Below are 24,502 nucleotides of genomic sequence, written 5' to 3'. Positions count from 1 at the left end.
TGAGAAAGCACTGACCGAGGAGTGGATGCATGATGCTCATCTAATGCAACTTCTTCAATTGGAACAAAAAAGCCATGACAACCTGGCCACCAAGCGTGCCGAGTTGCAAGAGCGCGTCGCACGCCTACGCACAAAGCAGCAGCAGGACCCAGAGGATTTGACATTTACCGACAAGGTGGCCCTGCTCGAGCTTGGCTCGCATTCACCCGCCACAGAAAACCCCCACGCATATCGTCGCGGGTCCTATGCTACCGTGGAAGACCGCCAACAACGCAGCGTGCCCGGCTCCATGGGCGTCAAATACGATCAGAGCGTGTGCTAAGCTGATGCGCCCAAAGCAAATGAGCTCGGCAAGTTTAAGTCTCGGCCTTGTGCCAATATGTCCGGGGGGTTGAAGAACGTTCAGAATATATTTTCATAGGCGGTTTAGATGGGCATGGCGCTCAAATGCACATCCACAATCGAGTTGCTGGTGATGTGATAGTAATCGAGAGTTTTATGTTGGTCCGGCAATTCCTAATTGTGTTGACAAAGTATTTGTGGCGCGGACAGGACCGGTGAGCCACGATGCGCCGAGCCAGCACAATGTTCAAGAGCAGCTTTTGCGCACCGCTTGATGAAACAAGATGGAGGCGCTCAGCAGCTCTGATAGAGGTTTGTGCAGATGGATGGCCAGGGTGCGTAACGCTTGGCGTAGGGTTGTATCGGCCGTCAGAAGAAGTCGGGTGTTGGTGGCCTGATTGATGCGCCAGTCAATAGCCAGGAGCGTATCCTGAAGACAGTTTTGTTGCTTCACGTGAATGACCTCTGGCTCACCATGCTCTACACACACAAACCCCGTGGACACAAGGGTGAGAATGGGATTACACTAAGAGACCAACTGCCACAGGTCTGCCTTGGCATTAAAAAGTTGATGCGCTTTGCCGACCTGCAACCAACGCGGCAAAACGTGGGTGGGTGTGTTCAAATTGCTGTGTCGCTTCGGGGCTGGATCGCGAGGTGTGAAAAGCCTAAAAACCACACATGCAAGGGGTTGAGTTGGTGGCGTTTGCCAAAGCCAGAAGAACAACTGCGAGAGACATACCTGAGCATAACGGGTCAGGTAAAAGCGTTCTGCTACTTGTCGTTCCCGCTTGGAGACGCCACTCCCATTGATGAGATTGACTCCTACGGTTTCATGGCCGCAGCTAGATTGAGAGGAATGCGGTCCCAGGTTCAGGACAGGACCTCGGACAGGACCTCGGGCTGCTACTTTGTTGCCGGAGCATGAACACCCACCAGGTAAATTCACGATCACACCCTTGCGCTGCTCGGCTTCGGTCATGTCACTCGCAAAGGTATTGCCACGAACTCGCACGTCGGCCAAGCCTGCAACAAGAAACAGGGTCAGGGTCGGGATAACCTCAAATTAAGCTGGACGGATATCAGCGAGGACAGGCGGTGACTGACCCTGAAGATGGCTCAGAAACCACAGCGTACGCCAGCGAGACAACCGATTGTGCCTGTGAAAGGGCCAAGCAAGGTCAAGGATGAACGCGTAAGCAGGAACAAATCAGATGCCGGTCAGGGACCGACGAGAAAATAACCAAAAAAAAAAATTCGAATGTTAAAAAATAGGACGTACCCGAGAGAGAGGACGCGCAGGGCTCCGTTGCTCAAACTGCCGACATCATCGAACAGATCGGGAAGTTCATTGTGGTTGGCGAGCAGCGTATCCATGTGGCCTGTTCTCAGTAGCGCTAAAAGCTGAAGCAAGCATCGAATTTCAAAACCATGGCCACGCATAAGTCAAAGAAGAGAAAAGGGTCAACTACCAGCGAGGTCAGCGCACCGGTGCCCAGGATGCCAGCTTGTTTCCAAACAAATTCAACATGGCCAGCTTTGGGCAATCTTTCGGTAAAAAGCTGTCATGAAGAACAACAGTACCATCCCAGCAGAAAAATAAGAAAACATGCAATGATGAGGTGGCCGAATCGTTGGCAGTCGCTACGTTAGCCTGGGAACAAGAGGGGTGCCGGCTGTGGTTGCGACTCGGCGTACGGCATGGCGGTCCAGCCGAGCTCACAAAAATGAGCTTCAGTCAGGTTGGGCATGGCTTGCACTAGCCGGGTGCCCTGATAGCCACACGCACGGTCAGGGTTTAAAAAGTGACGGCGATGCTCTGAATCCACAGGACTCGAGACTTGATTGAAAGAGCGGGAACACAAGATTGCTATCTCAGGAATCATACCTCGGCCGGGGTGAGGTTTGTTTTGCACACCAGGAAGCGTGTGATGTTCTGAAAGGCACCTTGATGCCAATCCGTCGTCTCTGGAACCGGAGCCATCCGATTCTCACTGTGTCAAGAAGAAAGGGGGGGACGTAAACTGCTGAGGGCGTGGTTCGGGGAAGACCAGTCTCAAAGCCAACAGGAAAAGGAACCAACTTGACGGTGAGGCTGCGGAGGGCGGGCAGCTGGCGCACAATGTCGGCAACGGTGCCCCAATTGGAGATGAGCGTCCGGCTAATGTCAAGGGCCTGCAAACCACTGAGGTGGTCATGCAGATTGGGCAGGACGGTATCATTGACTGGATATCCTGTCACCACAACCTCCTGGAGTGCGGGAAGGGCTTGCAGGGAGTCGGAGACCTTGGCTTCACCAACGAGCTCGACGGCCACGCCATGCAAGCGCGTGTCAGCTGTCACGTCAGAGGCAAGCGTGTAGCGGTCAACAATGGCGGCCACGAGATCCAGGCCGGGCGACAACTTTTTCGGGCGCACGAAGGATGCAGCGTGTGGACTGTCACTCCTATTCGAGGCGCAAGGGAAACCAAGCGGGAGAACGATCCCCGTTTAAGCAGAGATTGAGACCCAACAGGCTTGAAGAAGACAAGTGGAGCAAGTGCAAGGCGCAGCTGAAAAGATGAATGAGTGCTGCAGTTCGAACGTACTCGGTGATAAAGTAGCGAACGCCCTTGTGGGCGCCATCGTGGCGGCCACGACTGGGCTCATCCCACTCGACGCCGATCCACAAACCTAGCCATTTTGATGATGCCACAAGAAGGATGAAACCTCTTCAGGCGGGCAGCACAATGTCTGTGCGTCGGCACGGGCGCGGGTTGTCAAGGCATTCACACTTCTATCGATCCAGAAAACGCACCAGTATCACCAACGTCTCCGACGAAGCGAACCGTGGCAAAGTGCTCATTTGCACACACGCGCTGGCCCACCACAAAGGCAGGCGGTGCATCGTTGCTAGCCATGGCGCTTGACCGTGTCTGCGTGTCCCAAGAGCCCGTGACACCCGTGACACCCGTGACACCCGTGACGCCCGTGACGCCCGCTCCTTGCAGCTCCTAGCTCCAAGTGGCTGCGTCCCCGTCCCACCAGCCTGACAACGGTCAATTTCCTGCCAGCAATCAAGCATGCCACCTCCTAATAATGAGACAACGTCGACCTTCACCTCACCCCAGTAGCAAAGCCGCTTCTAAAATGCCATTCCCACGCCAGTCCAAACGACGCCAGGAGGGCTCACCCCTCACACACTCACACACAGACAGAGGCCAGCGACCAATTTCGGCCTCAAATTGAAATCCAAATTTGCGTGTGTGATTCAAAAAAAAATGTGTGAGAGAGACAGAGAGAGAGAGAGAGACAGTGAGAGAAAGACAGAGAGAGAGAGAGAGAGAGAGAGAGAGAGAGAGAGAAAGAAAGAAAGGGAAAGAAAGACGGAGCATTCCGGAGAGAGAAAGAGAGGCAGAGACAGAGACAGAGAGAAAGAGAGAGAGACACAGACACAGACACAGACACAGACACAGACACAGAGACACAGACACAGAGACGCAGCGACAGAGACAGAGACGCAGCGACAGAGACAGAGACGCAGCGACAGAGACAGAGACACACACAGAGACAGAGACAGAGACACACACAGAGACAGAGACAGAGACACACAGAGATCGAACAGAGAGAAGCACAGTGAGAGCACAGAGGGAGGCACACCGAGTCAAGAGGCACGCAGAGAGACAGAGACAGAGACAGAGACAGAGACACACAGAGGCGAGAGCCACACACAGACAGAGACGAAGGAAGACACACACACACACACACACACACACACACACACACACACACACACACACACACAGAGGCAGAGGCAGAGGCAGAACAAGACAGAGATGGAGACGGCTGGGTAGATACACAGAGATGGAGGGGCAGAATGAGACAGATAGACAAACCGAGGCCAGGGAGCAAAGCAGCGAGGCAGTGACAGAGGGGGCTGGCGTCAGATGATCAAAGACAGGGGAGGGAAGATGGCCAAAAACCACTTGGAAAAGAACAAGAGCCTGGTAAAGGCTCGAGGCGGAGGCAGGGGTGGGGAGTCAAGGAGGGACGGTGCAGCGTGAGCCGTCGCCCTCTTCGACCAGAAGTGGATTGAGGTGTGATCGGCCGGAAGGAGGGAGGCGTGTGAGCCCCCGTCAACTTTGGATCCATTCGAGGTTCAATTTTTCTTGCAAAGGGGGAGGGACCGGGCGAGAGGAAGGTACATCAGTCCTTACTCAGGACGTGGCAGGTCAGCAGCCAGTGGATCAGGCCAGGCAAGTGCAGGTGCGGGGAGAGTCACCATGTGATTGCCAGAGCACCTCAATCTGAAGGCTACTGAATCGGATGCCAAAAATACCCGAAGCCACCCCATTGATCCGTTGGAGACGAGGTGGTTTGTCGCCCGGCGTTTCTCGTGCCCTCTGCAGACTGTGTCTTCTACTCCTTCTTGGGCTTTGTGGCCTGAGCCGATCGCTTGGGGCCGCAGCAGCAGCGACCCAAGACCAAGCCGACCGTCATGGCACCAAACACGATGGTCCCCATCAGGCCGGGATACTCTGAGAAAACCTCCTCTGCATCCCGCACGATTGTCTATGCAAAGCCACCCAAAAAACGCGCGTCAGACACGCTGCCAACACATCCCCGACGCCCCCAGCGGAGACGACGACCAAGCCCCACCAACTCAGCTCGACCACCACCACCACCACCACCACCACCACCTTTAGGCAGTAGTGATGGTACCATGCCGTAGCAGCAGAAGCAGCCAGAGCCAACCCCCACGATCAGACTCACGTTGCTAAACTTGACGTACTCGTCCAGCAGGAACGACTGCCATTCTGCCACGTCCACGTCCATCCTGTCGAAGTCAAGTCGATGGGCTCTCGAATCCAGCAGTCAAACGGCAAATTTCAAAGAAGATGCAGCAAATATCACAGTAGATGCAGACAAGTATTGACTTATTGAAGATAGAACGGAAGAAGTTGACGTAAATTTAAATCTTAATTAATGTTATGGAGTATCAAAGTGGTAAGAAGATGAGATGTTTTACGGTTTATATAGGTATATGTTTGAGAAGTTGTTGAAAGAAAGTGGTCTTCTCTCAAACTCTCTCTCTCTCAAACTCTCTCTCTCGAACTCCCTCTCTCAAACTCTCTCTCTCAAACTCTCAAACTCTCTCTCTCTCTCTCAAACTCCCCCCCTCCTCTCTCTCTCTCTCTCTCAAACTCTCTCTCTCTCAAACTCTCTCTCTCTCTCAAACTCTCTCTCAAACTCTCTCTCTCTCAAACTCTCCCTCCTCTCTCTCTCTCAAACTCTCTCTCAAACTCTCTCTCTCTCAAACTCTCTCTCAAACTCTCTCTCTCTCAAACTCTCTCTCTCTTTCAAACTCTCTCTCTCTTTCAAACTCTCTCTCTCAAACTCCTCTCTCTTTAATGATTTTTCTGAACTGTTCAGTGACGCCTCCTTCCGTGTGTGCCAGTGGAGCTTGTTCTGATCTGGCTGGAGACGACTGGCTTGTCCGCGCCGTTGGTTGAGATTGCATTTGCTGCTGCCACTTTGTGACTGTCGGTGAGTGACACTGGCGTGCCAACCGCCGTGACACGCTGCCAATTGCGTTGCTGACGCCGCCGCTCCTGGTATTTTTTTTTTTCTCGCAGACGTCCAGGCACGATGGCCGAGTTTGACGACGTGCGCACCCCGGCTGGGGGTGACAGCGTCTTCAAGGATCAGTGCACCCTGACCTTTGACACACCGGTACAGGCTGTTCCTCCCTTCTTGACCCGCTTACCTGCCCGGCCACCCTCACCTTTTCTGCCGCCGCCCTGCTGCCACCGCCACGTCACAGGAATCGCCCGATGGCCTGTATGTGTGCATGAAGACCTTTATTGGCTTTGGCCGCGCGGCCGTGGCGACGTACCACGAGGTCACGGGCCAGCGCACCTTTCTGCATCTGCGCGCCGAACGCGTTGAGGTATGGCCGCTCACCCCTCGCTGCCGCCCACCACCTCGTTCCCCCTGTCCTGCCCCGCCTGCTGCGCCGTGGCTGCACAGCTCATGTCCTGACCCTACACAGAAGCCTGCGCCCGAGCAGGAACCGCCACAAAAAAAGCCCACCAAAATGGCCATTGGTTCGTATGATGCAGCCACCCGCCCTTGGTATGACTAGACTCGACGGAGAGCTCAACGTTTTCCACACCCCGGCCTAGGCACCCCGGATGGCTTTGCAGCAGACTCGGATGCCTATGATCTTGTCTACACATACACCGTGGCCATCTTGCCAGAATTCAAGCTGATCACGCTCGAAGACCCCAGCTTGCCCGCCCACGTCCAAGACAGTGCGGCCGCTATCATTGCTGCCAGCTCTGCCTCGCTCCAGCAGCAGGTCAGCATGAGCATCCCAACCTCGGCCTCCGGGTGGTCACTCGCTGGACTCACTTTGCTGCACTTTAACCTTGCCTGACCTTGCTTCGCCAGGCCCAAGCCTGGGAAGAACAGCGGTTGCCTTCCAAGTGAGTGCCCCGCTTTTCTTGCCCATCACAGGCGCCTTTGGCCCTTGGCCACATTCATTCACTTGGGTATGAACCCTTAGGCACGCTGAAAATCTCCTGCAGCTGGACAACGGGGTTCGCGTTCCTCCCAGTGGCTACAAGTGCGCCAAGTGTGACATTTCGGATAATCTCTGGCTCAACTTGACCGATGGCACCATCCTATGTGGCCGCAAATTCTACGATGGTAACGTCCCGCTGCCGCAGCTCGGCCGTCAGACCTGTTTAAGGGTCGAAACACGACCGCAATCCCGTGGTCCGGTCACCCAACCTTTTCTGCTTGATCTGCTGGATAGGATCCGGTGGCAACAACCACGCCATTGACCACTACGAGCAGACCAAGTATCCGCTGGCCGTGAAGCTGGGCACCATCACCCCCGAGGGCGCCGATGTCTACTCGTACGAAGAGGATGACATGGTCCTTGACCCCAAGCTGAGTCAGCATCTGGCGCACTTTGGCATCAACATCCAGGAGCAACGCAAAACTGCAAAGTCCATGGCTGAGATGGAAATTGAGGCCAACGAACAACTCAAGTTTGAATTTGACCGTATCACCGAAGCTGGCGTCAAGCTTGAACCAGCTTTTGGCCCCGGCTTTACTGGCATGCGCAACCTTGGCAACAGGTTTGTCCCAATGTCAAGCATCAAACCCCATTCGCGGGCGCCCTTCCATGTTTTGCCCTTCCATGGTTTTGCCGCGCGCACGTTATTTTGAAATGCACCATGATATCATCCTGCAGCTTGACTCAAACTCACGCGTTGCATCCTCCCCAAATAAAGCTGCTACATGAACTCGGTGTTGCAGGTTTTGTTCAGCCTTCGCGAGCTTGTGGATGAGTTTCAGGGTTCAGCCATCCAGGCCTACCATGGTCAAGCCGACCCCACCGTTGACCTCGAACTGCAACTGTGAGCACCACTTGCCTGTCGTAGTCGAGTTGTCTTTTTGTTTCTTCTCCTTCTCCTTCTTCTACTTTGTTTTTCTTCTTCGACCTTTTTTTTTCTTCTTCTTTTTTTTTCTTTTCTTGACATGTTCTCATGCTGTTTTTGTTGGGTCATGCCGGGTTTGGACAGCCATAAGCTTGGACACGGCCTTCAGTCGGGCCAATATTCCAACCAACCTGAAGCTTCAGACGCTGCAGCAGATGCTGAACTGGAACAGGATGGCATTGATCCTAAAATGACCAAGCATGCACTCTGCCGCGATCACCCAGAATTCTCCACCGGCAGCCAACAAGATGCCTCCGAGTTCTGGTCCTACATGATGACAAAGCTGTCGGCGTATAGCAAAAAGTATGGCCGTGCCGACTTTGGGCAGCTCTTTGAGTTTGACACCGAGGTCAAGACGACCTGCACATCGAGCAAAAAGGCAAGCAAACCCGTCCCGACACGTGCGCCGCGCGCCTTCTTTGCGTGACTCATTTTTTTTTTCCCTGTTTTTTTTTTTTTTTTTTTTTTTTGGGGGGGGGGGGGGGGGTGCTATCACACGGAGCACGACGCTCAACTGCATTTACCGGTGCGCCCCGAGGATTCCGAAAACTGGACTGAACACCAAGCTTACCAGCAAAAGCTGGCCGAGGCCAAGGCAAACAAGACCAAGGTGGAGGGCGAAAACGTACCGCTGGTTTTGCGCTTTGATCGCATCCTCAACTCCGTCTTTGCTCCCGCGGTATGGCACGCGCCCCTCGCGTATCAGGCACGAAGACACCCTCAGGCCATCTCTCGTTACGTATTTTGCTTGTCTTATGGAGACGGGTGCCTGCTTTGATTTCACAGGTCATTGAGGATTGGTACAGCCCTGCCATCAAAGCCAAGACAACCGCCACTTTGCAGCGACGTTTCAAGTCCTTCCCGCGCGTGCGTCGACTCGTCACATTCTTTGGATGCTTGGATTTTGTTGTTGTGCTCGGGTTTCCTTTCATTTTTCATGTTTCTCGTTTCTTTTCTCCTCATGTCATTCAAATCAACGCTGTGACAGTACCTTCTCATGGCAGTCGACAAATTTTTCGTCGGAGATGATTGGACCCCTCAAAAACGCGGTATGACCTCAACTGCTGGAAGCGCAAACCGGGCGTGTCCAAGAACAAGTTTGATTGATTTCACTTACACGTGCATCGTTGGGATGTAGATGCCTCAATCACCATGCCCGAGGAGATGGATTTGACGCCATTTGCAGCCTCGGAGCACGACCCCAATGAAGAGCTGCTTCCAGAAGAGGAAGAGCCAGCCGCTGAAGAAGCACCTGCCATTGAACTCGATCCCGACATGCTGGCGCAACTGGCTGCCATGGGATTTGCCGAGGAGGGCTGCAAGCGAGCGGTTTATCACAATCCCAACAGTACGGAACATGCAAGCCGGCCCAGACTTTGTTTCCGACTCGATAATCCGTCTCGATAATCGACTCTCACACAACAACCCCTCCACACCTTGGCAGGCGTGGAAGCAGCCATGGAGTGGATTTTTGCTCACCAGGATGATGCCGACTTTGCGGCCCCTTTCACCATTCCCGGAACCGCGATAGCCTCTGGAGCAAATACCTCCGGGGGCGCTGCTGAGCCCCCCGCCGAGGCTGTGGGCATGCTCGAGGCCATGGGCTTTTCCACGGAGCAGGCCCGTCGCGCTCTTCGTGAGACGGTAGGGTCCAACGCGTCATCAAAAAGCCATCGGCCCGCAATATACACACAACTGATATCTTTGCCACTTGCACTCAGGACAACAACTTGGAGCGCGCGGCCGATTGGGCCTTTAATCATCCTGACGAGATGGCTGATCCGGTATGCTTTTGTTGCTACACCACTCCATGTCTTGTGTCTGTCTGAATCTGTCTTGAGTCTCTGGACTGCTGGACTGCCTGACCTACTCACGCCCCTGCTCACGATATCCCTTTTCGTGGTGTTGGATTATATTGCCGCAGGAATCAGATCTGCGGCAGAGTGCGCCGAGCACAGAGGCCCCTGCTTCTGAGCGCGCAAACACCGACCAGCCGCAGTTTGCACCTGGCACTGGCCGTACGTGACTCAAGAAGCTGTTATTCATCCAAATTGTTTTGCACTTTTTTAACCTTCCTTCGCCTCGAGCGTGGACTGTTTTTGCAAGTGGCTGACTCCTTTCATATGCTCGGCTTGCACAATGATTTTTGCATTTGCTTCATGTGGTTTAGGCTATCGTCTCAAGGCGATCATCAGTCACATGGGAACGGCGGCCCAAAGTGGTCACTATATCTGTCACATTCGGAAGGGCGATGACTGGTTCATCTTCAACGATCGCAAGGTGGCCAAGAGCGTCAAGCCCCCGTTTGACTTGGGCTACCTCTACCTCTACGAGTCGCGCGACTAGGCGCAAATCAGTCAGTTGGGGATATGATCATGTGCTTGTTTGTGCAAAGCTGTTGCATCCATTTTCATCCATTTTCGTCGCTTCCATTTTCATCGCCTTTGCTCGTCCAATTGGTCACTCACGCTGGATGGTGAACAACTACCCGGGCGCGGATCGTTGCGCTTTTAAATTTGGATTCAGACAAGCAGCTACAATCGACACATTTCATGCATTGGATCCTTGCTCGTCTTCTTTTTCTTTCTAACATCCACCCACAAGTAGAAATTTGGTTTACTTTCTGCAAATAGTGAAAGCCATCCATCAGCGCCGACTGAGATTGCGGCGCAACTGATGCACGGTGTTCCATTCCACTCGTTCAGCGGCGGCGGCGGCTTGTAGGCCGACATCGCCAGTCAATAGAACGACGTGATCACCAAGCTATCATCATTTCAAGACAAACCGATGAGCTAAGCACCATGCCGTGTATCTCAGGAAGAAAGAAAACCTCCACGGGCAAAACGATATCCCGACCTTGTATTGCGCCACGCGCTCCTGGAAGAACATGGCACAGTCGAGAATGCGGTGGTCTTGCGAGAGCTTGAGCTTTTGGGCATTGAGTTCTTCCTTGATACGTTGGAGACGGAATTGCGGGTCACGCTTGCTGAGGCGGGCGTTAAAGAGCCGAATGGCGCTGCGAGCGGCATGGCCAGCCGGGTCTGTGCGTTTTTTGATGTGCTCTAGCTCAAACATGGTTGTGCGGGGAATGACAACTGTCACCCCGCGATAATGATTCAGCAGATCTAGCAGGTCGCGCATTTGTGCCGGTTCGACGGCAACATTGGTGTCAAGCACAGCAAAGAGGCAAGCCCAGGTCCGCTCCGGCTCCACTTGTGCTCGTGCGACACGGGGTGGCGTGTAGGCCCCACGTTGCCGTGACTGGTCTGTTTCGGTGTCATAGGCAAAGCGCGTCTTGGCCAGGTTTGATGACTTGCCACCAAAGTTTGGTTGAGCCAGATTGGTTCGATCCACCAAGCTGCTGCGCCCTGTGAAAATACGACCAAGCAGGTTGACTCGTCAAACAGCTGCAAGCAAGTCTCAAAGCGCCGCAAAAAGAGGCGTATGTTCAAAGGAAAGCAATCTGAAGGGGATGGCACTCAAGCGCCCTGGGTTTCGCGAGACGCACCTCGCGATGTGGGCGGCGTGCTGAAGTAGGCTTTGCTAGGGGTGCTCATGGGAGACACGCGAATGTTACCCAAGAGATTGTTCAGAACGGCCATGCTGGTATCTGTGAGTTGTTGAGTCAGGGAAGATCGGGAGGAGATGAGCATTGAAAGGCGGGATTGCGAAACGTTCAAAGGTGCTGGAGCAAAAGGGCAAGCGGAGACGACAGACTTTGGGTCACACGGGTGCGCAGCTCAGCTTGCAAAATTTGCATGACAGCATCCTTGTCGAGGAGCTTGGCAGCAGGCACATTGCTAAAGTCATTTCGACCTCGGAACCATAAAGAATCTAGGTGGTCCTTCAACAAGGCCAGGTTCGGAGGCAGGCGGCGCAGCAGGGGCTGATATCCAATGCCGAGCTCGCGCAGGTGCTTGAGGTGACCCAGCGTGTATGGCAATTCGCTCAAGAGGTTGTCGTGGAGAATCAAGACAAACAGGTGCTTGCATTGACTGATCATAGGCGAGAGGGTCTGCAGCTTGTTGCTGGTTAGCGTGAGGGAGTGCAGTTTGGGGCACGAAAAGAGCGCATCGGGCAGTGACGTGAGCTCGTTGTGGCTAAGGTCCAGGACGCGCAGCGCTTGGAGAGCGCCAATCTCAGAGGGTAGCTCGGTGAGATAGTTGTTTTGCAAATGCAGCTGAGTGAGGTTGTGGGCGACGCTGGGCGTCCTGAGCCACTCGAGGCCACGGTCCATAAGGGCAGGAAATCGGTCCAGATGAAAGTCGGCCAGATTGGCCGTGCCACTTGCTTGTGCGTCACTAATAGCCATGGTGGCGATGGCATGTAGGTCCTTGGCTGGTAGCTGCGGATGGGCCGGCACGGCCGAAAGCGTGGGCTGTGTGGCTGCAGACTGCGCGGTGGCAAAGAGCATTTGAGTTGACGACGTCGGTGGCGCAGCCTTGGGCGTCACAATGACGCTCGGAATAGTACGCGAAGGTGTGCGGGGCGGAGTTGTAGGCACTGTTGCATCGTCAGGACGAGCGGTGGCTGTGACTGGTTCAAGTGCCTTGGCAATGGTTCTGGCAGGCGAGGTTTCAGCTGAGGGAAGGCGCTCATCAGCCCCCTGCTCAGTTTGAAACTGCAACAGAGCCCGCACGATATCTTCCTTGCTCCCCTTTGGCGGACAGCAGGTTGGCCACCCCACGCCGCTCTACACACGCGCCAAAGTCGATTTTTGGAAAGGTGAGCAGGCTGGGCCGGCGCAAGGGTGGATAACGAAGGAGAACGAGAGGCAAAAGAAAGCCGACACACCTTTTTCAAGCCCACTTGGAGAGCCAGCGCTTGAAGTTCGACCTTGCTCTTGCGGAGCAGATCCGCCTCTGACGTAGCCGACATCATGTTGCGATGCAGATCACCAGCACCGGTTTAACATTCAAACGGCTCGGTGTGCCCACGGCAATGGCCGCTGCTTTTGGGCAATTACACCAAGAGAGGAGCAGACGATCGAGGCAAAGGAGGAGGAGACGACGAAGGCCAAGGAGGAGGAGACGACGGAGGCGAAGGAGGAGACGACGGAGGCGAAGGAGGAGGGGAGGTCCGATCGTCCGTCTGCTCACTGAGAGAGAGAAAAAATCAAAAAAAAAAAAATTCAAATTCAAAGCGTAACACAAGTTGCACTATGACGAAAAAATTAACATCAAAGTATAATACTTCATCTGATATCAAATAGCACACTGTTCCAACGCGAAAAAGTATTTTACTATTATTTTATCAAAAGTGTAACATCAGTTATACTTTTAGGATTTTGTCTTGACACCACAACAACAACTCCTTGATCCCGCTTGAGCGACATAAACCTTGTACACATCTGCACAAACTACCACTTACTTGTAGTTCATTTCATATTTTACTCTTGTTTTACATACATTAGCTTATATGTCAGCTGTTTGCTGCGCGCAGAGCTTTTCGGCTACAAGCTTTCCATCGCTCCAGCTCGCCAGCACGCCGAGCTTCAACTCCAGGCTCCAGGTAGCAAACCTCAGGCTTCAGGCCTCAGGCTTTAGGCTTTAGGCTTTAGGCTTTAGGCTCCAGGCTCTAGGCTCTAGGATCCAGGCTTCAGACTCCACCAGCACCAGCACTAGCACCAGCACACCACCAGGACCAGCGTCCACAGCTCACATGCACCAGTACAAGAGGGGCGAAGCGGTGTTCACTCTTGTCCATTGCTAGCAATGTGAGTGGCCTCTCTCGAGTTTTGCCGTGTCCAAGGGTGTGCTGGCAGCTTTGGACCGGTCGAGCCTCATATGACACGCGCGCCTGCCGATCTGCAGGGCGCTTCGGCCTTTGCCTCCCATTGATCCCCAACGGCAGAATGACCCCTACGCCTCTCCAGTCCCGCGACAACCGCAGAACATGGATGATGACGGGTCTGCTGGCAGCCCTCGGGGCAGCTGGAACGGGCGCCAAGCCAGACCAATGGTGCGCTGTGCTGTGCACTCTCAAGTCTTGCCATGACTCTGCTGTGCTGTGGCCCGCCCAATTCCCACTCTTGCTCTTGGCTCATCTCAAGATGTGATTCATGCCGTGTCTTTAGGAGGATCGCCTTCTTCAGAGTGAACGCGCATATCAGGCACTTCTCGAAGAAACCAGCCGCCTTCAACGTCAGAACCCACAGCTTGGTTTCGAACAGCCTTCCACGTAGCGAGCATTATCCTGCTTGCACTCACGATATTTATGTTGTCTCCCCTGTCCAACCTCTAATGTGCCGCACTTGTAGGTGAAGTCCGGACTGTGCAGCACCAACGCGAGGAAGATGCCCGTGCTCATGCGCAGTACCAACATGCGGTTCGATCCTTTGACCTTTTGTTGTTGTTGTTGTTGTTGTTGTTGTCGTCGTCGTCGTTGTTTCTTTCTTTCTTGCCATTCGGTCGGCCTGTCCGACTTCCCCATGCGTCCCAACACCCACCGCCCGTTCCCCCGACGCCCAAACCCATGCGGCCTGGATACCGATGATGTAGATGATGGAGACCATCGCGCAGCTGCAAGCGCACATCCGCCAAACGCAGCTCAACCAGACTCAGCCCACGGCTGCAGCAGCCTCCTCTGGTGCGCTGACGGCAGAATTGGCCAGTCGGCTTCAAGCTGTCGAGCGACGCTTGACGACCGCAGAGTCGGAGAACATGATGCGTCACAACGAACAGCAGCGTAGACTTGATCAAGTCGGCAGCACGCAAACTGATCTCAGATCTGCCTGGCGCCGTCACGATGAAAGCCTGACGCAGCTCCAGCTGCAAAGCAACACCACGGCCGCATCGGTAGCCACTCAAATTCGTCAGGCTTTGACCGTGATGCACGATAAAATTGGTGCGCTACTTCGTCTCTCTGTACTCGTTCAATAAATTTCTCCGAGGACGCGGCCAGCACTGATCCATCCCACACTCCATTGCTTGTTGTGCCACAGATCGACAAGCCGTAATTCAGGAGCAGCTCCAGGCCAATGTGCTTCAGCTCCATGAGGTAGCCAGGCCCATCGGACGCAAGACGCGTGCCCACATGGTTCCATCGTCATCCGTCCTTACACTTGAGTTTTGATCGCCACCAAACTAGACGATGGTTGAACAGCAGCAGCGCGCGGACCAGCGCCAAGATACACTTAACAAGCACATTGAAAGCCTCACCGCAGGCACGCACTTATTGCAAGAAAACCAGGCTCACACACACACACGGTGCGTCACCAGAGGGTGCTAAAGTGGACGTCCCACTGTATACAGGCTCACCTTGCGTTCCCACACCGCAACAGGACAAATGCACTGGATGCGCGCTGTGCGCAGCTTGAAACTGGCTTCCAGGACGCCCACGACAACTTGGTGCGACAGGTGCTGCCAAACCATGCGCTTGATTGCAGACTGCGTAGCGCTCATCTGCCATTGCCATGCATTGTGCTTTCGTTTTTGTTTTTGTTTTTTCCGATTGTGCTGTGTTTCTCCTGCCTGTTCTTCAAATCCAGCGTGAGCATGTCCAAGAGGGGCTGACAGATACGCGACGTCAGCTTGATGCCGTCAGCGAGCAACTGCGGCACATGACGGCCCTGCAGTCGGGTGACCTCCAAACCGTCATGAATGAGTATGTAGAGCCACAGTGTTCTTCCCTCTCGCGTTTGTATCGTTGAAGCGGCACCTCACGCTCACCTGTCCCGTCACTCAATATAGTTTGCAGCACATGCAGGGGCACCAGCAGGCTGCAATTGATGAGGTTCGACAGGCCCTGCAAACTGAAATCGATGACGTTCGGGGCGCTCTGGCCACCCAGCGTGATGCTCAGCGCCAACAGCTGCAAGCTGCGCAAGGCGACGTACAAGCCCTCGTGGCCGCCCAACTGACCGCCCATCAGGTTGGGACTCCACTTGCCCCGTGCATACTCCTGACTTACCGTTGCCGGTGCCTTACACCAGCGTCTGCTCTAGAAAACGCTTGCAAGCGAGCTGAAGCGAGTTGATGATGCGCTCAGCCGCGCCACCTCTAGTGCTGCGGGCGAGCTGCAAAAGCTAAATCGCAACATCACCGCCGTCGCAGACACCACGGGTCAACGATTACATCAGACCGAGGCGGTGCTGCAGGCGGAGATCCTAAGTCGACAACGCTTGCAAGGCGCGGTGGAGAGCCAACGCCGTACTGGCCACGATGATTTGCGTCAAGCCGCTGATGCGTTACGTGCTGAATGGGATGAGCGCCTGCAAGCGCAAGCTGTGAAGTCGCGCGACTACGTTGAGCGGCGTTCACAAGACCTGCGCGTTGCAATCGATCAGGCTCAGCGGTACGGTCTGGATCACTTGCCTTTTTCTCGAGCTTGCCAAGCCCGTTGGAGCCCTCACGAACAATGCATGCCGTCACCGTGTCTATAGGGCCTCCCAGGACTTGGCAGCCCAAATCCAAGCTCTTCAGGCTAATGCCAAGATTCTGGAGCGAGCCCAGGGCGCTAAAGGTGGGCAGTCGTGTGCACATTGCAGCATGCCTGTCTTTGATCTTTTGCCAGCCACATGACTGCTCTCTTTCTGCGCTCATCCGATTGCCATGGCTTTGCTGGCGTAGTTGAGCTTCTGGCTCGAACGGTCACGCGTCATCAGGAAGATGCGGCCCAGGGGCGCCAGACCTTGGAGCGGCATCTTGAACTCATCCGACGCTCTCTGGGTGCCAAAGTCGACCAAACAGCCTTTGATGCGAAGAGCACTGCGTTGCGGGCTGAAATGCAGGCATGGACAGAGCAGCACAATCAAGATGGCCAGTCGCTGGCGCAGCGCATTGAGCAGCTATCCCGTCAGCAGGACGTGCACCTCCAACATGCCATGCTGGGGCTCAAGGATGAGATGACATACGTCAAGGACGTTATGGCACAGCTGCAAGTTCGCACCCAAGCCGTAGCCTTGGCGCAGGATGCACAGCGACTTGGGCTGGCGACGACGAGTGATTCGCCTACGCCACTGGAACCGGAACCCCATCATTCGGCTGCACTGCAGGTTCTGACGCCCGTTGCCCCCGCCACACCACCGCCAGGTGCCCCGCGTCGGTCTTCGCGTGGCCATCTGGCAAGCCGTGGTAGTAGTGGAGGCATTCGCTCGAGATCTGTGAGCCCACCATTGGCTGCCTCACAACCAACTTCTGATGCCATCACTCCGACCGTGCTCGTGGAAGACGCTGACGGCCAAGATGAGATGGAAGACATGTCCAAGGACATGCCTCTGGATCCCGTCATTCAGCCTTTGACGGCAGCGCATCGTAAAGAAGAGTTGGCCGAGGACTCTCAATCTGGGCTTAGCGTCGTGCTTGAGGAAGACGAGGAGCCTGAAGACGATGAAGCCGAGCTGGATCAAACCACAACCGAGACCCCTGATGATGAGGGAAAGGAGGCAAGCGACCGCCGAATCGAAGCTTTCGACGAACCTGAAGCAAGGGCCAGTGATGCTGGAGACGAATCACCGGATGCAGAGGGAGACGAGACACCAAAGGACGGCAGTGATGAGCTGCCTGACAGTGATGGGGAGCGCGAAGAACTCAACAATGACGATGGCAGAGCACGGAATGATGTGAAGCACAATGAGTCCCACCAAGAGGTGGACTGAGACGCCATCAGGCTCCATCTTGCCGTCTCGGCTTGATGTGATGATTATTCAGGATATCTCATCTTTTCATTTTAGTTTGATGCCTATACTGCCTGCGCTCCCACCCACCCCTGGGTCGTCTTCATGAAATCTTGTCGATAGTTCGGCTATTGTTTGGGACGTTTCCTTGGCGCCTGGCTTGTGCTACTTATTTTTCACTCATGTTAGTCACTGTAATTGACCTCATCCATTGGGCATATCGTTTGATGTGTGTTGATCAATGAAGGGTCTGGAATTCTAGCCGCCTTACATCAAGCAAAGGAAGCGGGAGGTGCGAGAAGCAAAGGCGCCAAACCGGCGGCAAGCACTGAGAGATAGGCAAAGCCTTTACGTATCATTTCACACATCAATTTGTGCATGGGGTCGCGCGCAGCGCGAGCAGGATCCAATCCAAGCCGAGGGAAGGTAGCCAATTGGCTCTATTTGCGTTTTTTCTTGCCCTTCTTCTTGCCTTTTTTCTTCTTGCCTTTGGTTTTCGCTGCCGCAGGATCTGGGGGCGGCACAAGCTCTTGCGGCCACCAAAGGCAAGCAGAGGGAAAGCACAAGTTTTTACAGGCCTGCGTGACATCAACAGAGGGGTTGCGGTCGATCAGAGCGAGGGCTTCCTCAATGTAGGCGTTGCTCAAAGTGCTTTGATCCACTTGTTCAAGCCAGTCAGTTGGCTTGGGTGGCGGAGGGAGATTTTTCCGCGTGGGTGGCCGTCCACCAGCCTTGGTGGTCGGTCGGGTTGCCCGCGTCGCAGGGCGAGTGGCGCCCGCGATCGGTGGAAACAAGCCACGCCCAGTCCCGTTCATCTGCTGCTGCTGAAGTTGTTGTTGTTGTAAAAGCTGCTGTTGCTGTCGCGCCTCAGCTTGCTCGTGAGCTTGCAAAAGGGAGGCTTCACCCAAATTGAGCAGCAAGGCCAGGCGCAGGGTGGCTTCGAGCGGGCTCTCGGGCAAACGCTGCAAGGCGCGGCAATAAAAGCTCAAGGCCTCTTCATAGGCCCGCAGCGCAATCTGTCGATTGCCGAGCTCAATCAAGGTTTCCACGGGGCCACGCACGCGCGTGCTTGGCACCAACGCAGGCAAAGTGGTGCTGCCACTCTTCGCCTTGGCCTTGCCTTTGGCCTTAGTCGAACTACTAGAGCCAGCGGATTTGGTTGCTTTGGAACCGTTGTCGTCCCCTGTCGAATCGGCGTCATCCGCGTCCCCCTCCGCTCCAAGCATGCCATTGTCCACCTCCTCTTCTTCCTCCTCTTCTTCCTCCTCCTCACCCTCCTCGTCTTCTAGCTCCTCGCGCACGTCGATTTCAGACACATCATCCTGAATATCCATGGCACAAACCTACACCTCGTATTGCCCGCGCTGGCAGACCAGTCCTCCAATATAGTGTCCGTTCTCTTTGCCGTTTGCCACCAATGCTTCACCCGCCCGCTCCGAACCCAAGCGGTGATCGAGCTGATTCTCCGATACCAGCGCGCAGTGCCCTAAAAAAAAAAAAAAAAGAGAAAAAAAGCGTTGCTACGTCCCGTGCTGCGACAGTGTACTATTCATCACACTTTTACTTTATCTGACAAATCAATACTTTTGTTTTTCTGACATTTTGGTCTGCGTGTTTGGCTACGATAACTGTACATTATTCTGCATTTTCTCAAGCTTGATGCATTATGAATTCTTCATCTTCTGTGCGTATGTCTTCTTCAAGTACGTCTTCGGCTGTTTCAGGTGCTTGGAGCGCATTTTTTTTTTTTTTTTCTCAGACAGTGAAGTGTCCGTCGGCGACGCGCCATCGACGACGGACGGACGACGGCAGCGACAAATGCAATACCGTCTCTTCGGGCTTTGAAGTGAAAGTGAATGCATTAACGATTAAGCATCATTATGCCCGTACGTGTCGAGAGGCATAGTCCTGCTGGCTGGCTCGCCGCGTTTGTGGCACACACCTCCCTCTTGTTCCGCTGTTTCTTCATTCGGCTGGGTGCGTGTGTTTGATCCCTCACCCCTTGAACATGTGCCCATTCGCTCGGGTAGACCCACATTTACAACGTGGCCATGAGCTGTGGCGGATGCTCCGGTGCCGTTGAGCGCGTGCTCAAGAAAGTCCCCGGTGCGGTTGTGCTTGCAGCTTGCTTGCTTTCGTCATGACATCCTGAAGTCGGCAATCAGTAACTCATGCTCGTCTTACGCTTGGACTCGTGTGCATGCAGAAGTGGAGGATATCAGCATTGACATGGAGGCTCAGACCGTAGCCGTCAAGACCCCCCTCGACAAGGATACCATCCTGGCCACCATCCAAAAGACGGGCAAGGTGAGCCGCCAGCTGCCCCGTCGGCTGAGGGACAGCTTTTATTATACCCGAGAGCCCTGAGCACTGCCTCACTGATGACATTGCTGCCGACTGACCATGATGGTGCGATGCGTCAATCTCATTCTTTAGGCTTGCAGCTATGCACGCTCAGAGTAGACCGCAAAGCTTGGTGTTGTGTCGATTCATCTGTTTTCCTTCGCCCCGTCAACTCTCGTTGTTTTGCTCGACATTTTCAACCAGGTCCCTGTTCTCTTTTCTTTTTCTTTTTTTCACCTCGATGCCTTGAAGAACCCGTGCCTGGTTTGCCGAATTCCTGTGTGAGATTTGTTTGCTCAATTCTGCACTTCAATGGATCACTTGAGCACCACAGTGTCCTCTGGCATGCACGAGTCTTCAACAAATCATCAAACACATTGCAGCGCCCTGTTATTGATCGGACAAGACAAGAACACCCAGATACAAATTACAGATTGGCAAGAAAAATACAAGCGAGCGCTACACAACAAATGCACCACGACTCGGCCTCCGGTGCACTCTACATCATCTCCTCGCAGAAAAACATCAGAACAGCAATATTATACATCTTCAGTCCTCGGACAGATGGGAACATCTTCAGTCCTCGGACAGATGGGAAAATAAAAAAAAGAACAAGCACAAGTTCATGTAGATCAACATCAGAAAGTGGTCGCAAGAACAGACCCGGTGGCTGCACGAGACATTAAAAATACAGCTGCCTGACGGCTCAAGCATTGTCTCATACGAGCACACTTTTGACACTCAAGAGCTGGTAGCATATTATGTAGCCTTTGCCTTGCATCTAAAAAGCGGGAGATCATAGCTCAGAACCGCTCGAGGAACTGCCCATCATGTCGGGCTCGTCTACGCCCTGCTGGACACGATGTAAGACCGTGTTGGGCGTTGGAGATGGGCCCGTGCCTTGCGACGGTGGGATGGCCGAATGCAAGGATGCAATGGACTCGTAGGGGGTGCGAATAAAGCCTGCCGAGTGCACAGAGCCGCCTGCCACGCTGTCACTATCCGAAGACAGTATTACCGGCACATTCTGCCGAGGGCTTGTGCGAGCCGCGTGACTGGTTTGAGAAAGGTTGGTTTGCAGCAACCGGCTGCTGTGCGCACCATGCACACTGTGTCGAGGCCCCGGAACCATAGGTCCGCCGCTCACGATGGAAGGGCCCCAGCCCTGCGCGCTTGCCATCGGGCCACTGAAGGGATGTAGTGAAACCCGTCCATCGCGACGCAGCACCGTCCCCTGCTGCCAAGACTGACTATGATCGGACAAAAGCGGTGGTCCGGCCGACATTAAGGGCGGGCCTGCAGCAACCAACGAGGGGCCGCTGGACAGTCCCGAGCCCCTGGAAGCTGCCATGTGCAAGCTGCCCGAGCGCATGTCCATGCGGCTCTGTAGTGGTGGCCCTTGCATGGCCACTGACGATCGCGCCCGATGTATGCCATAGGTTGGGTTGACCCTCATCAACATCTAGGAGCAAAGATTCGCCGAGGTGAATATTCAGACAAAACACGCGCACCCACACACACACACACACACACACACACACACACACACACATGTGTGTGTGTGTGGGTATACCATGTGCGTAGCTACTCGGCAAAACAATTGGCAGCCGACACACCGGAGGGGCCACAGGTGGGCGTGCCGTTGTCGGTAGTGATGGCAAAGGTGGTCGGCCAGCTGGCACAGCTCCGTAAAGTCCGTTATTCGCCATGACCCCGTCTCCTAAGAATATAGCGTACGTATGACAGAGCATGTCAGCATTCGTTGAGACACAAGTCGTTGGGATGACGATCTGCGGCTCGGCACCAACAAACGGCAACCACTTACCGATCTCAGAATAGAGGTTAATGCTGTATGAGCTCTCACTGCTGCCGATCGAACTCTCATCTGCGCTTTCCATCAAGGCCAATACGTCAATATGAGTGCGATCAAGCGGAGGGAAGCAGTATCTAGAGCCAGACCAACATATCAAGGCAACAGAAAACGCAATACAAACCAGCAACAGCACCAGCGCCCACAGCACTGCCCATGAAGGCCATTGCTTGGATGCAGCAAAGAAGCATGAGGGAAAGAAGAAAGAGCGCCAAGAGCACCACTATAGATGGAACATGCACAGCGGTTGGATGAGAATGCTCAACGCAAAGTCTAATTTGCAAGCTCGGCAAACTTACAAAACCAAGGCAAAAGGTCGCCTCCACCACCAGCACCTCCTCCCACCACAGCCTCGGCACCCCCGGTTGTCACATTGATGCCGACCGTAGTCGCGATTGTGGTAGTTGGAATGGGTCGCAAAGTTGTTCTTCGATCCTCACGTGTAGTGGCACGCACGGTGGTCGTGTCAGTGCGCCGCGTTGTTGTATCTACACGTCGGGTCGTGGGTGGGGCCGTAGTGTCTACACGTCGAGTCGTGGGTGGGGCCGTAGTGTCTACACGTCGGGTTGTGGGTGGGGCCGTAGTGTCTACGCGTCGGGTTGTGGGTGGGGCCGTAGTGTCTACACGTCGGGTTGTGGGTGGGACTGTAGTGTCTACACGTCGGGTTGTGGGTGGGACTGTAGTGTCTGCTTGTCGAGTCGTCGTTATCCTATCCTGCTTTGTCGTTATTGGTCGAGTCGTCGTGTCCCGCGTCGTTGAAATAGTTTCTGAAGTTGTGGTAGTGGAAAAGATCGAACTAGTAGGTTCGGCAAACAAAGTGGTACTCGACGTCGGTGATGCCTGACTTGTGGTCGTCACGACCGTTGTCGAAGTCGTTGTGAGCGTGGTTGCTGGTGTAGTTATGGTTGAGCTTGTAGAAGTTGTGCAATTGAAGCAGGCTGTACTTGATATTGTGGAGCTTAAGGGGGTCGAAGAGACTGAAGAGGTTGAAGAGGTTGAAGAGGTTGGAGAGGTCGTGGAGATCGAGGAGGTTGAGGAAGTTGAGGGCGTTGAAGACGTTGAAGACGTTGAAGAGGTTGAAGACGTGGAAGAGGTTGAAGACGTGGAAGACATGGAAGACGTCGAAGCCGTTGAAGAGGTTGAAGACGTGGAAGAGGTTGAAGACGTTGAGGAAGTTAAAGACGTGGAAGACGTGGAAGACGTGGAAGACGTGGAAGACGTGGAAGACGTGGAAGACGTGGAAGACGTGGAAGACGTGGAAGACGTGGAAGACGTGGAAGACGTGGAAGACGTGGAAGACGTGGAAGACGTGGAAGACGTTGAAGACGTTGAAGACGTGGAAGACGTTGAGGAAGTTGAGGAAGTTGAGGAAGTTGAGGATGTGGAGGACGTGGAAGATGTGGAAGATGTGGAGGACGTGGAGGATGTGGAAGACGTGGAAGATGTGGAGGACGTGGAGGACGTGGAGGACGTGGAAGATGTGGAAGACGTAGAGGACGTGGAAGACGTGGAAGACGTGGAAGATGTGGAAGACGTGGAGGACGTGGAAGACGTGGAAGACGTGGAAGACGTGGAAGACGTTGAGGAAGTTGGGGAGGTTGAAGACGTTGAGGATGTGGAGGACGTGGAAGACGTGGAAGACGTGGAAGAGACTGAGAAGGTTGACGAGGTCGATGAGAATACCGAGGTTGTCGAGGGTGGGGTCGACCCAAGCGAAGTGGAGGAGGTGAAAGACGTGGAGGACGTGGAGGAAGTGGAAGAGGTGGAAGAGGTGGAAGACATTGAAGACGTGGGCAACGCAGTGGATACGGTTGGTGTAGTTGTTAGACCAGAGCCTTCATCAGTTGTAGTTGTGATAGATGTTGAAGTGAAGGGCCCTGATGTCGTTTCAGACCCATCGTCCGTCGTGGTGGTCATTGGCATAGTGGTTGTTGTTGATGGTGGCACAGTCGTTGTTGTCATGCCCGACCCATCGTCCGTCGTGGTCGTCATTGGCATCGTAGTTGTTGTTGGCATCGTGGTTGTTGTTGATGGTGGCACAGTCGTTGTTGTCATACCCGAGCCATCGTCCGTCGTGGTCGACACTGGCAGAGCAGTCGATCCAGAGCTAGTCAGGCTAGTAGAGCTGGTAGAGCTGGTAGAGCTAGCAAAGGTGGTAGAGCTGGTGGAGCTGGTAGAGCTGGTGGAGCTGGTGGAGCTGGTAGAGCTGGTGGAGCTGGTGGAGCTGGTAGAGCTGGTAGAGCTGGTAGAGCTGGTAGAGCTGGTAGAGCTAGCAAAGGAGGTAGAGCTGGTGGAGCTGGTAGAGCTGGTGGAGCTGGTGGAGCTGGTGGAGCTCGTTAAGGTCGCTGAAATAGTTGTCGTCAAACCAGATCCATCGTCAGTCGTTGACGGTGTCATGGTAGTTGAGATGCCCGATCCTTCATCTGTGGTTGTACTGGTGCTCATCGTACTCACTGGAGATATAGGGGTGGTTGGGGTTCCCGTAGTCGTTATCACCGTGGTTGTCGCCCCAGAGCCATCATCGGATGTCGTGACAGGCACGACAGTGGTGGAAATGCCAGATCCATCATCAGCAGTTGTTGTTGTACTGGAGGTACTGGAGGTACTGGAGGTACTGGAGGTACTGGAGGTACTGGAGGTACTGGAGGTACTGGAGGTACTGGAGGTACTGGAGGTACTGGAGGTACTGGAGGTACTGGAGGTACTGGAGGTACTGGAGGTACTGGAGGTACTGGAGGTACTGGAGGTACTGGAGGTACTGGAGGTACTGGAGGTACTGGAGGTACTGGAGGTACTGGAGGTACTGGAGGTACTGGAGGTACTGCTAGAAGTCGAGGGAAC

The 24,502-nt window shown here is 54.3% G+C and overlaps 5 protein-coding genes across 5 annotated transcripts; 2 read left to right on the top strand and 3 right to left on the bottom strand.

Moving 5' to 3' along the window:
- MONBRDRAFT_33676 (uncharacterized protein) lies at positions 1-5,220 on the bottom strand. The gene is made up of 16 exons (XM_001748306.1): positions 5,095-5,220; positions 4,816-4,893; positions 3,534-4,325; positions 3,140-3,257; positions 2,931-3,015; positions 2,426-2,788; positions 2,231-2,336; positions 2,041-2,114; positions 1,832-1,904; positions 1,625-1,746; positions 1,450-1,502; positions 1,279-1,368; positions 1,085-1,167; positions 929-1,010; positions 611-822; positions 1-516 (listed from the first exon to the last, which is right to left on the bottom strand). The coding sequence occupies exons 1-16, from the start codon at positions 5,155-5,157 to the stop codon at positions 427-429; spliced, it is 2,484 nt and encodes an 827-aa protein (XP_001748358.1). The 5' UTR covers positions 5,158-5,220; the 3' UTR covers positions 1-426.
- Positions 5,221-5,341: 121 nt separating this feature from the next.
- On the top strand, positions 5,342-10,178 carry MONBRDRAFT_27958 (uncharacterized protein; the record flags this gene model as incomplete). The annotated part of the gene is made up of 18 exons (XM_001748384.1): positions 5,342-5,748; positions 5,958-6,054; positions 6,146-6,271; positions 6,374-6,428; positions 6,507-6,682; positions 6,775-6,809; positions 6,890-7,032; positions 7,142-7,469; positions 7,626-7,751; positions 7,917-8,233; positions 8,399-8,511; positions 8,619-8,699; positions 8,821-8,881; positions 8,971-9,180; positions 9,277-9,476; positions 9,554-9,616; positions 9,757-9,850; positions 10,003-10,178. 18 exons carry the CDS (start codon positions 5,342-5,344, stop codon positions 10,176-10,178), a joined length of 2,808 nt encoding a protein of 935 aa, XP_001748436.1.
- A 300-nt stretch (positions 10,179-10,478) lies between these two features.
- Positions 10,479-12,713, bottom strand: MONBRDRAFT_27957 (uncharacterized protein; the record flags this gene model as incomplete). Its single annotated transcript, XM_001748305.1, has 5 exons — positions 10,479-10,595; positions 10,689-11,200; positions 11,341-11,442; positions 11,550-12,525; positions 12,627-12,713. 5 exons carry the CDS (start codon positions 12,711-12,713, stop codon positions 10,479-10,481), a joined length of 1,794 nt encoding a protein of 597 aa, XP_001748357.1.
- A 1,622-nt stretch (positions 12,714-14,335) lies between these two features.
- Positions 14,336-17,430, top strand: MONBRDRAFT_27956 (uncharacterized protein; the record flags this gene model as incomplete). The annotated part of the gene is made up of 9 exons (XM_001748383.1): positions 14,336-14,678; positions 14,776-14,831; positions 14,922-15,040; positions 15,115-15,181; positions 15,322-15,437; positions 15,524-15,704; positions 15,778-16,127; positions 16,216-16,295; positions 16,403-17,430. The coding sequence occupies 9 exons, from the start codon at positions 14,336-14,338 to the stop codon at positions 17,428-17,430; spliced, it is 2,340 nt and encodes a 779-aa protein (XP_001748435.1).
- Positions 17,431-17,888: 458 nt separating this feature from the next.
- MONBRDRAFT_27955 (uncharacterized protein) lies at positions 17,889-24,106 on the bottom strand (the record flags this gene model as incomplete). Its single annotated transcript, XM_001748304.1, has 12 exons — positions 17,889-18,770; positions 18,822-18,934; positions 19,391-19,580; positions 19,633-19,728; positions 21,207-21,253; positions 21,303-21,375; positions 21,408-21,511; positions 21,617-21,676; positions 21,786-21,884; positions 21,961-22,457; positions 22,507-23,313; positions 23,451-24,106. The coding sequence occupies 12 exons, from the start codon at positions 24,104-24,106 to the stop codon at positions 17,889-17,891; spliced, it is 3,624 nt and encodes a 1,207-aa protein (XP_001748356.1).
- Between the last annotated feature and the right edge of the window lie 396 nt (positions 24,107-24,502).

Source organism: Monosiga brevicollis, genomic scaffold (genome assembly GCF_000002865.3).
Source record: "Monosiga brevicollis MX1 MONBRscaffold_22 genomic scaffold, whole genome shotgun sequence".
In the NCBI taxonomy this organism is placed as follows: Eukaryota; class Choanoflagellata; order Craspedida; family Salpingoecidae; genus Monosiga; species Monosiga brevicollis.
The sequence above is the reverse complement of the archived record's forward strand: the minus strand, read 5'-3'. Positions and strand labels throughout refer to the sequence as shown.